General features: G+C 37.8%; 2 protein-coding genes across 3 annotated transcripts; both read right to left on the reverse strand.

Moving 5' to 3' along the window:
• Positions 1-5,147: 5,147 nt before the first annotated feature.
• Positions 5,148-7,583, reverse strand: LOC121636794 (piggyBac transposable element-derived protein 3-like). Of its 2 annotated transcripts, none has more exons than XM_041980602.1 (2): positions 7,276-7,583; positions 5,148-6,796 (listed from the first exon to the last, which is right to left on the reverse strand). In XM_041980602.1, exon 2 carries the CDS (start codon positions 6,120-6,122, stop codon positions 5,472-5,474), a length of 651 nt encoding a protein of 216 aa, XP_041836536.1. In that variant the 5' UTR covers positions 6,123-6,796; positions 7,276-7,583; the 3' UTR covers positions 5,148-5,471. The 2 variants fall into 2 exon arrangements, with proteins under 2 accessions (XP_041836536.1, XP_041836537.1); XM_041980603.1 differs by having other exon boundaries at positions 7,269-7,583.
• Positions 7,584-8,555: 972 nt separating this feature from the next.
• On the reverse strand, positions 8,556-11,691 carry LOC121636795 (protein shisa-5-like). The gene is made up of 5 exons (XM_041980605.1): positions 11,325-11,691; positions 10,880-11,030; positions 10,568-10,728; positions 9,864-9,983; positions 8,556-9,237 (listed from the first exon to the last, which is right to left on the reverse strand). Exons 1-5 carry the CDS (start codon positions 11,389-11,391, stop codon positions 9,092-9,094), a joined length of 645 nt encoding a protein of 214 aa, XP_041836539.1. The 5' UTR covers positions 11,392-11,691; the 3' UTR covers positions 8,556-9,091.
• Positions 11,692-11,882: the final 191 nt, after the last annotated feature.

An 11,882-nucleotide genomic window follows, 5' to 3' on the forward strand; every position in this document is an offset into this window, starting at 1 on the left:
TCTTTTTTTTTTTTTTTTGTATTAGGAATGTTTATTAACTGGCTGTTAGCTTGTGAAAGCTCTAGAAAAGGACATGTAGGGAGTTGGAGGTCCCAACAATAAGTTGGGCCAAGCAAAAAGGGAAGGGAACACTAAGGAAAACTGGGCAGCGAACCAGAACCAGGGAACCAGAGAACAGAGTTGAGTCATTGGGGGAAAAAGTGATGGGAAAGGAAGCTAGAGCCATGGCACTCTGTGTGCAGCTGTCAGTGTGTCACCGCAACTGTTCCAAGCAATAAAGTTCACACAAACAGTTGCACACAAATTACACAAACAGGTGAGATGCTAGGACAATTTGTCAGAGCCCCATTTTTGTTCTATAACAGACAAAATGTCTTATTTAGAGTAGATTACAGCTGATTTGGTTCCCAAGAGGGGAGCTTTCTTTTAAGATGAGAATAAAATTAGATTACTGACAAAAGAGTTTTTGTTTTTTTGTTTTTTTTTTCTTTTTGCCAAGTGTGACTTTCCTTTATTTCTGTTCTTTTTCTACATAAATGTTTTTCCCTCCTTCGGTCACTTGTTTTATGTTCAATAATTCCGTATAGTTGATCTATATCTGGGTCTTTTACTATCAATAACCCTGTAACAGTACCTGTACGCAACATCATATTGACATGAATATGGCTTAAATTTATACTTTTTGTTTTTAATTAAAAAAAACAGTTCAGACGTCAATATTTTTTCTGTTCAGAAGTTAGAGACAAGTTGGGAACCCCTTGAAAAAACTTACACATTAAGAAGGATTAAAAGTAGTTTAAGATTAGTGTCTCTACCTACCATCGTCAGCACACCAGCTTCCAGCAGGACAGGGGTGAATTCTCCTCATGTGAACTGGTTGAAGAAAAAGATCCTGGTGTCAAACACTGTCTGCCCCCTGCTGCCTTAATGGGGTATAAAGAAATGCTTTCACTTCAGCATCCCTGGCCAGTTCTCTTATGACCATTTTAGTTTAGTTAACATACAAACATTTGCTTAGTGGAAAACACAGAGTACAGCAGTATGTAAATACAAGCAGTTGATTGGTCATAAATGGATGAGAATTATTTTCTTTAGATGAAAGTTTTACAACTCTTTTAAAAAGGGTAGGAAACTGTAAACTATGTGAGTCCAAATAGTACAAAGACAACATATAACATCCTGGAACTCGGAAATGATGCTGTTTTATGGAAACTGAAGGTAAACTTTGAGTTTGATGCCACCAACACATTTCAGACCAGGTCGGATGCAACATGTTGCATTTTATGACTTTCAGTTCAGTGAAGCTAACTGTTTAACAGTTCAATGCTTCTTTTGTATATATTTATATTCCACCATATGTTTTAGTGGGTGACAAACCTCAACAGTTTTTTCACCATCACCATGCTGTTATGTAGGATATGCTTTGACTTTTTTATTATTATTATTATCATTGTTAAAATTGCCTACATCGTCTGGTTGGTAGGATATGTTTCTCCATCACCACACAATATAAATACAACATTAACAAGGGGGTCCCCCAAAGGGCACAGGGGGTCCCTGAGGCTTTGAACATTAGAGCCATTGTGATTAATGTCCACAAATTGTCCCTATTTTATCAAAGGAAAGGACTTAATCTGAATACATTATATATGGTGAGAATCTCACTTTTGAAAGCCTAAAACCAAGCATGGTTTTAGTACAGGGTGAAGCAGGGGGTCCGTGGCGTTTTAGTACATGCATGACGGAGTCAGATGAACCATCTCCAGCTTAACACCTCAAAGACTAAGGAGCTGGTTATTGATTTCAGGAAGTCCAGCCCACAACCACGTCCAGTGACCATCAGGGTGGAGATTGTAGACAACTACAGGTTCCTCGGGTTGTGGCTGGATAACAAGCTGGACTGGACATGCTGTACAAATCACCTGTACAAGAAGGGCCAAAGCCGTCTGTACTTCCTGCGAAGACTGAGGTCTTTTAACATCTGCAGGAAACTCCTGTGGATGTTCTATCAGTCTGTGGTAGCTAGTACGCTTTTTTATGCTGTTGTCTGCTGGGGGGGGTAACATGACAAAAAGGTGTGCTAACAGGCTGGAAAAACTCATCAGGCGGGCGGGCTCTGTGGTTGGCATGAAGCTGGACTCCCTGGTGACAGTGGCAGACAGGAGAACACTAAAAAAACTACTGGCTATTGTGAATGATGCCAGTCAACCTCTGCACACTGTCATCAGTGCACAGAGAAGCCTGACTAGTAACAGGCTGCTCCTCCCCAAGAGCAGGACCAACCGGCTCAGAGACTCCTTTGTCCCCCGAGCCATCAAACTGTACAACTCTGCATTAGGCAGGAGGGGGAGAAGGAGGGGGGAGAGGGAGGTGTGCAGTCCGCCTGATACAACACATGCACAATAACCCATACAAACAGCTGCAATAACTTATACGTGCAATAGTGAACTGGGAATCTGTACCACCTCTACTGTGTGCAATGCTTGTTTATATTGTTTTATTTAACTTATTGTTATTATTGTTATATTTATTGCATTCTATTTGACTCTATTTTGCTTTGTACCTGTATATATTGTGTCTCGTGCTTGTCCTGCTTTACTGTTGGTGTTGTATTGCTGCTGGTACCCAAATTTCCCTGAGGGCTCTCCGAAGGGATTAATAAAGTATTTCTATTCTATTCTATTCTATTCTAAGGGGGTCCCTGAGGAAAAAAGGTTGGGAACCCCTGCTCTAAACTGTTTGGTGGTAACAAGCCAAATGGTTCTTTGTCTCTTTAGCCTAGAGGTTCCACTATGCAGGTTTTCCAATGAGAATGTAAATCATGTAAAATCATTTCTAATTGACCTCAGAGCAACTTTAATGAGTTCTGGTCCATGGAAGATGGCAGCCATGTTTTTATGTCCTGTCTATTAGTATATTTTCTTTGTCGTTTTAACTTGCCACTGTTTTTGCAGTGAACTGTGCTGTCCCATCCATGTTGCTCCTATCAAATTCATTTGAAGGTATATAATACAATTATTTGCATGTAATTATCGTAATTTGTTTACAGAACTTGCCAGACTTTTCTAGTGGACAGGGCTGTAACAGTAATGTAGTGAGTCTTTTGTTCACTGCCTTTTGCAAGTGAAAACAGAAGAACTAAAACAGTTTTTTTTTAAAAAAAAAACATCTGTCAGCTTTGCCAATGCATCCCTATGTGGGAAAGTTCAGCTTGCTCATATCTTTCAGAGCATCTTTGCCAAAATAAGAACCCATACTGGGGAGTTTTTCTATTTTTCTTTTAACTTCTCCCACACACAAGTCATCACTGCATCCCCTGCCCATCATCACTTTGGTGTTCAACTCTAGTTTCAAGCATAGGAATCAGATGGACTCCACAAGGCAGAGAAGAGTGGAAAAGAGGAAAGAATGCTGTGTCAAAAAAAGCTAAAAAAAAAACATCTTAATGTCAGCTTGGGCAGGAAGCCAAACAAGAATGCCTTCAGACAGAACAAAAAGAAGTTAGATGGTGGGATAGAAGAAAGGGAAGATAGAAGGAAAAAGGGATTAAAACACTTGTTAAGATGACACAAAGATTATCTGCCACAGTGGCATCCTAAGTGCTCATTAGCAGTCTGAGCCACACTTCAAGGAGAAAGCTTAATTTAGATAGCAGTAGCATGTATAGCCAGGGTCATCTTTCCCTTTTTAGCCCTCCCCTGTCACTTTGATAACTGAGATGGCTGCAGTCAGCACTATTACTGTATTGATTAATGGACAGTGCTATATAAGGGAATGGGCTTCCTTACTATGGGATTAAATTCAAGCATGTCCACTCTTGCTAGGAAGAGGCTGAATGTTCGGGTTTTGGCATAGTGGTTGTAACATTAGAAGCAGCTTTATAGGTTCAAGTCTAGTATAATTTTGCAGTATAAATCATTTATTAGAAAATGATTATTTTGTCAGTCAACACAAAAGTTAAAATCCAGCATCAGTATTTAATGTTCTAGGTAAACATGATGAGACCATATTCATGTCAGTATATAAAAGGGAATGTTGATAGTATGGTCACATGAGAAAGTCTTAAATGATTTGCTCTAATATTGTCTCCAATATCTAATATTGCTGAACATCTTCAGTTTTACCTCCTTGGTCCAGCTATGTACTTACTGGTTCCTTCTCTGCTAAGTTCCAACCAATTATGCATCCTGTCTTGGTACCAGCCTGAGATTTCCCCTTTGTCTACTCAATATGATCCACCGACAACCTCCATACTAGTTTCTATCTGCATTTGGACTTGTTAGTAAAACAGTAACTTTTTTAAGCTGAGGTGAGTTTTTAAGAAAAATCTGAATTCATTTTCTAGGCTGCATGTCGGTAGCATCCCGCAACGCTGAATTGGAATAAGAGGTATAGAAAATGAATGAATGAATGTTGGTACAATATACAGATGTAACACTTAAGTTTACCACTTTCTGCAAGTCACAAACACCCACATGAAGACAGAAGTGAACGTGGCAGTATGTGAAGTGTGGCATGTGTCTTCTTAACAATAGCTGTATTTTTGCAGTGCAAAATTATAATTGAATGAAACTAAAAAGTCCAACAGACTTTATAATTTATCTGTTATGTCAGCTTGGTTTGCTAAACTATGTAGGACTGTCTTTCTTTCATTGTCTGTTTGGCTATTTCAAAGAATTTATTTAAATCTTTGAGCAGCTACAAACAGCATTTTTAATGCTATTACCCAAAAATGTAATTCAGCTTCATTTGTACAGCGCCAATTCATGACATCATCATCTCAGGGCACTTTACATACAATTAAATCCAATTCGTTGTCATCCAATCAGTATCCATACAAGCCAGTTCACAATAAATAATAGCATAGTAAAGATAAATATCTTAGAAATTAATTTTATAAATTTCCTAAAATTTTCAGTTTGTACAAAGCCTGAAAGAAAGTTAGCTTTTCTACCATCTAATCTGCAGAAAACAGAAAGAGAAAATAGCTAGAAAATATTCCCCATGTTGGCAACAAGAGATTGTTTCTTTAGAACTTGGTGTCTAGCCCTTAGAAGTCGGAGCCTCAGACGTCTGAATTTGATTTTATATACAACATAAAAATGTTTACCTTTTCCATATTTGGCCTATTTATGATCATAAAATAATTTTCACTTCAAATAATTTATTAACAACTTGGGCCCTAAAGTACACAAAAATCATTGAATGTGAATTGAAAGAAATTCAATTAACTTTCTTTGGAGCTTGAAAGACTGATCATAAGCTGCAAATGTAAACATAACAATGCAAAATTTACATGTAGTAAAACTATATAGAAATATTTCTCATAAACAACATAAAGAACAGCATTTTTTCATCAGATGCAGCTTTTCAAAACAAAACTATGCAGAAATATAAAGAGTAACACCAGTGATTTGTATTTGCACGTACGAATAGTGGAAATTTTTTGTTTGATTTTCTTTTTCGTTTTTTTATCGATGCCACTCTGCAAAGTAGTTCCTATCCAAAACAAGACAGAGAGCCACATCACAGGACTGGCATTTCCAGGGAGTGAGATATCTTTTTTTGTCCACCCGGTGGCAGCGTTGGCAAATCCTGGGGCCTTGTGTGGCTTTCAGGCTGGGATCCGTTACCCTGGCAATGGCAACAGGAATGTGGTTAGTACTCCTGTTGGAGGGCATGCATGTGCTGTCCACTCCACACAACTTAGTCACCAGTTCAGTTTGGAAGTCCTTGTGGGACATGGGCTTCGTCTGAGATGCTAATAGAATGTAGTGCAGAATGTAGGCATTTGTGCTGGCAATGTCCACAAGGTGCAAAAGCAGGGTGCAGTACCAGCATGCAGTTTTGTGGTGAGTAGAATAGTACTGGAGCAACTGGTTGGACAGGTCAACCCCACCCATGTTCTTGTTGTATGCAATGATTGGGGTAGGGCAGGAGATGTTCTTCACTACACAGCTTCCTTCTTTCTCCTTCACCCTCCTCTTGAAAACCTCCCCAGTAAATGCTGGATGAATTGTGCAAAGACCAGGGAGCCCTCTCTGATCCATCTCATTGCGCCCCTCTCTGATTTTTAGTGAGGTAATTTTTTCACCCAGTTGGACAACCTTGCATACTGTCATTGTATGTACCACAGGCTACAAATTTCATGTTGATCAAGTTAAGAAACAATTGGGGACTTGTGTAAAAACTGTACATGTAAACATGGTAGCAAGTGCCAAGATATGATGGCTAAATAAGATACATCACAGCATCATACGAGAGCCCATGCCCTGTGTGTGTGTATTTTTTACCTGCGTAAATGTTGATATTCATTGTGTAGCCATTGCTTTAGTCAGTCGACACAAACAGCTTGTTTCCTTTGGAGGCTACTTTTCTCTCAGCAACAGTCAACTCCTTTCTCAGGTGATATTGGGCCTTGCAGTATATTTGTATACGAGGAGCCCAAGGAACTTGTAGAGCTCCTCAGCATCGACATTAACCCATTTGTACTCCTTTCCAAAATCTTCATTCCTTGCTGCATGCTTGTTGGTGTTTCTGCAGAGGGTTTGCACTTTGATTGGAGAGAAATACAGCTGAAACAGGTCCAGAGGTGAATAGGATGCATGGGTGTCCACCTGGGCTCCTGGTGTTCTCAGTGGCATGAAGTAGCTGACTTCTGGGGCAGTGTCAGGGTCATTTTCTGTTTCCCAGGGCTCCAAGCATTGCTGTGGCTAAGTTAAGGGAGATCTGGACTTCACCCGACTTCTGTCCTCTCTGGTTAGGTCTCTGTGTAGATCCTTCATTCTCCTCATCACTGTATTTGTGGATGACAATTATTTGTAAGAAGTAAATAGATTGTTCAGATTAGTTTTCATATGCACATGATGGATAGTGAAGAAAATATGGGCACTAAAACTCATTCTTTAGCGCTCTACAATATGAACACTCATTTTACTAAAGAAATTTTACAAGAAATACTACAAGAGACATAGATAACATACTGAACTAAACACATGAAACATCATATATATCCCAAAATAGGAAAAAAACAGTGTACCGATATCTTTTAAACGAGTATGTGAGGTTACTCATTCATGGTCGGATAAATAGGAAACAAAGGACTAAACATTTGCCCATCTCTATATTTATTATTTCACCCATTATTCTATACACATAAACTAAATCTAAATATATAACATTATATACACATACAATTGATTTACAAAGTTTACAATAAAGCAATAAATAAAACAAAAGCTAAAGTATTTATGATAAGTGTACCTTACCACTCACCATCGCCGGAGACTGAAGACGGATCTGTCACTTAACCATCCTCAACGCCACTTTCTTCCTCGGATGATGAAGATGATAGAGGCTCACCCTCAGCACCTACATCTCCATAATACAACTGAAGGACTTGACGAACATTCAATAAAGGCCTCATTTTCTTCAAGAAACACTCCCATCTATTTGTTCTCATGGCATCTTCTCTTTTAAATACTCTTTTCCCTTCCTGGTAACACAACCCACCTCTCTACCACTACATCCAGCTGTCAATTCCCGCGAAAGACTTCCAGTTTGACTCTTCTTTTTCTTCTTCTTCTTCTTCTTCTTCTTCTTCTTCTGCTGCTGCTTCTTCTTCTTCGGTGGTGGCAAACAACGAAATACTGAATTGCCGCGCCACCAACTGGTACGTAGTGTGGATCACATCAAGGAAAAATAAATCTCTATTTTGTCTGTTTATTCAGTTTGAAGTTTAACCAAACCTACTGTGAATTAAAAATAAAGAGAAATTAAAAAGAAAGAAAAAAAAAACATCCTGGTGCAAACAAGAGTTACAGTCTTTGACCTCATTTAAACTAAAACAAAAACGGTTTTAATGAAACAGAACACATGTCGGGCAGAAAAATAAGGATTTGTTCGTTTGAACAAAAAAATAATTTCAAATTTTCTCACGGTTATACAACAATTAATGCTGTTAGAAGACATTTTACCTACTTTAAAACTTACTTAAAGACTCTGGCAAATGCATTTTTAGGAAATAGTGTACAGATGCAGTTTCCCCACTGTTTTGTTTGTTTTGTTTTTTTTGTTTGTTTGTTTTTTTTTGGGGGGGGGGGGGGGGTCTTATCCTGAAGGGTTACAGAGAAAGTAAAAATTCATGGAAGTAATTTTGGGGAAATTAATATGTTTATTATTCACCTGATATTTGTGCAGCTGTTTCAAAACTCAACAGGACAACCAACCGTGTACCCTCAGACACTGCATAATTAAAATTCAGCCACTTTGGATTCTAATGAGCACCACAAACTCTGTCAATCAGATTTTTTTGTGGGGAAAATGCATAAATTTATTGTGTAACAACTATTTCAGTTTTTGTTACTGAATAAAGTGAGCCAAATGCGACAACTGATGGCAGGCCAGGCATACTGAAAAAGAGCAGTTAAATTTGATTGTCAGGTGTCTATTGTTTCACACATTTATTAACAATTCTGTTTAAATGGGTTCAAACAGACTAGGGAGTCATTTTGCAGCTTCTAATGAAATGAAAATATCCAAGGTGAGTTAACAGGTACGTAGATTCATGTATTTGACATAATGAACAAAAACATTACAAAACAAATTAAAAAACATTACATTTGTTACATGCTTTGCTAAATAGTACATTGTTTAATAGGATCTAATCACGAGTTAAATTTTATAAGACATAAATAAATCCTCAAGAAACAAATCCTGAATAACTGAAGAACAACTTATAACGTGTAAAGTTTAAGTGAATGAACCTGAACTGTTAATGAATACAAAATAATTATCAAAAATAATTTTCTCAATATGTTTTTACTTTTAATGGAAATTTATTGTTGGAAGTTTTATTGTCTTCTAAAAAGTTCAACATTTATCACAAAAGTGTTCAATTAAATTGTATACTGCTAAACAATGAGTCATCAATGTGTGTAACACATTCCATGTAAAAAGCAGCATGAAGATTTTCCGTTTTAGATCTAATACTAATTTGATATCTTTCCAAGCGTTTCCCAGCATACAGCTATACAACATAGTCCACATGTTTTGCACACCCCTGAGGATAGTTCATCCAGCTGTATCAGGGTCATGGGTTTGGTCCATAAGAGGGGTTGTAGGGTGGCTGTACAAGGGCATCTGAATGTGGCAGCTCTGAATGAGGTTCACTGGAAGCCTGACCTGTATACATCGGCTGGCCTTGTGAGAATACAAATGTAGAGGGAGCTGGATTGGCTGTGAAGACAAAGAACAATTTTTACTTGCTTCCAATGAAAAAACTAAATTCTGCATTATAAATGACACCAAAGATACATAATTTGTCACCCCCAATGGAAAACGTCAGTTAAATTATAGTTTTTTTGTTTTTGTATATATTACAAAGGATCAAAAGAAGTCAAAAAGAAAACAGAATCCAATTAAAGACTCACAAAATATGACTGTGTCTCGGCAAGACTTCATTCATTTCAGCCAATGAAACCATGTGTATTGTGATCACTTACTCTTTATTTAGCATTTTCTTCTTCTTTTTTTTTTTTTTTTTTTTTTTTTTTTGTCTGGTCATAAATAGGAAATTCCCAGTTGTCATCAAATGCAACATATCCAAATCACTCTTGACACATATACTTGTTACTAATTTATTGTGGGCCCTGACTAATGTCCTCATTCTTCTAAATGATTAATGTTGAGGTGTGCTTAAATACTGGACTGCTTTGCTAATTAAATCATATGACAAAAATTCACAAATTAAAAGTACAACACAAGCTGACACAAAGAGTCTTGTTTGGACTGGCCCAGACTCCTTGGTGAGTCTTGAGGTTTAAGGTTAAAATAACCGGGATTTAACATGTAATACAACTTACTACTCTCCAGGTATGAGGGTGGCGGTGCTGTGGGCATGGGTGGGCCCTCATGTCTTGGGACGGACTGATATCCAGTGGGTGATACAGTAGGTTGAGGTGTGTTGACTGTAGTGATCATAGCTACGACAAAAGTCACAGATTTAGTTTGGCTGGAAAATAATGTCTTATACACTGAATAATGTTGTGCTACACCAGATGTTCCAGATGGATAAAGTTCTGGATGATTGGTGGATGGCCACCTTATCCCAACAAGGTTGCAACAGCAGCAAGATGATGGTGGAGTGATGTTTCTGGCTGGAATAATGGGGAGGGATCCCTTAATGGGGCCTGAGGGTGTGAAAATGACCACTGCAACATACAGTATATGCTGTTAATGGACCATTTAATAATAATAATAATAATAAATGTTTACTTTATTAATCCCAATTGGGAAATCTGGCCCTGCATTTGACCAGTGGGCTGCCATGTTTCAGCACCTGGTGAGTTGGGAGGGGTTAAGGTCCCACAGTGGTTCACCATGAAGACTCAAATCTGGGTTTTTCAGATCCAAGCCCACCTTTTCTATAGCCTAGTATAATTTTTGACAATTAAAAAAGTTGTATTCAATGTCATTCATATTGATTATTTAAGAGAAATGAACGAAACCAGCACATGTATAATAATTTTGGAACACATTGTAAATTGTGGATAAAAGTGTGACTTACCTATCTGCCTTTGGTTGTGTGTTTTTCTACATTTCTTGTAGCACAAGCAGCAAGGAACCATACAACAGGTGATGACAGTCACACAGATGATGATAAGAATAAGTGCCCCAATTACGTTTCCCATGATCAGAGCAATGTTTTTGGATTTGTTATTGACAGACCTTTCAAACAGATAAATAAATAAATAAATAAATAAAATTATTTAAACATTCACATTTCTTAAAATCATATTGTCTCCTTATATTTCATTCAATTAAACATTTTAAACATTCTTATTATGTAGACATTAAAAGGCTTAAAACAAGAGCACACCCAGGACAGCCATCCTGTTTTTCTTGAGTGAGGCTGTTTTTCTTGTCACTGCAGCAGTATCTATCATTGCAGTTTCCACAGCAGTACATGTAACAGCTCTGAACATCATGGTAATTGTCGTTCATGTCCCAGTAGCTATTGCAGTCATCAGCTGTAAGACACACAAACTGTCTTAAGAGAAAAAGCATAGGTTCATGGAAAAGAGTAGAGAAGGTGAAAGATTACTGATATAATTGCTAAACTGATAAGAGGCTAAACAACAGATCTTAAAGGTAGATAGCAGAAGATACAGTAACTATAAATGTGTACCACAATCTTTAGCCGCTACACACTGGCCTGAATGGTAACTAATTTGACTTAATAGTTTCATAATGGCTTTTCTATGCTGCTGGGGATGTGCTAAAGAATGTACACCTGATGAAACAAATACCAAACAAAAACTTACCCCATACAGCCGGGACCACGACTATGCACCAAATACACAAAACATTGGGCAAGATACCTGAAACCATAATTGCTGGACTGCAGCATAAAGAGGAAATGAACTGACTCTGCTGTGAGACAACCGTTTCAGCCTCTGTCAGTCCCACCCTTTAAGAAGCAACCCAGCAACATTCCTTACTACATGTGAAACACTTGCAAGAAAGTTCCAGCTCCATCTACTGTATCTATCTATCTATCTATCAATCAATCAGTTAATTTTAAAATACCCACACTCAGTTTAATTTGGGTTTAAGGTTTTAGCTTTTCAAGTGAGCTCCTGACTCAAATAAATTAAATTCTTTGCTAGGAGTGACATATGTCTCTCTCTCTCTCTCCATATATATATATATATATATATATATAAATTCATTTATTCATTATCTGTACCACTTTATCCATTATGGGTCGTGGGCAAGCTGGAGCCTAACCCAGCATTTAACAGGTGAGAGGCAGGGTCCACCCTGTACAGGTCACCAGTCCATCGCAGGGAGAATTTAGAGTGACCAGTTAACCTAACATG

This window comes from Melanotaenia boesemani, chromosome 3 (genome assembly GCF_017639745.1).
Source record: "Melanotaenia boesemani isolate fMelBoe1 chromosome 3, fMelBoe1.pri, whole genome shotgun sequence".
In the NCBI taxonomy this organism is placed as follows: Eukaryota; Metazoa; Chordata; class Actinopteri; order Atheriniformes; family Melanotaeniidae; genus Melanotaenia; species Melanotaenia boesemani.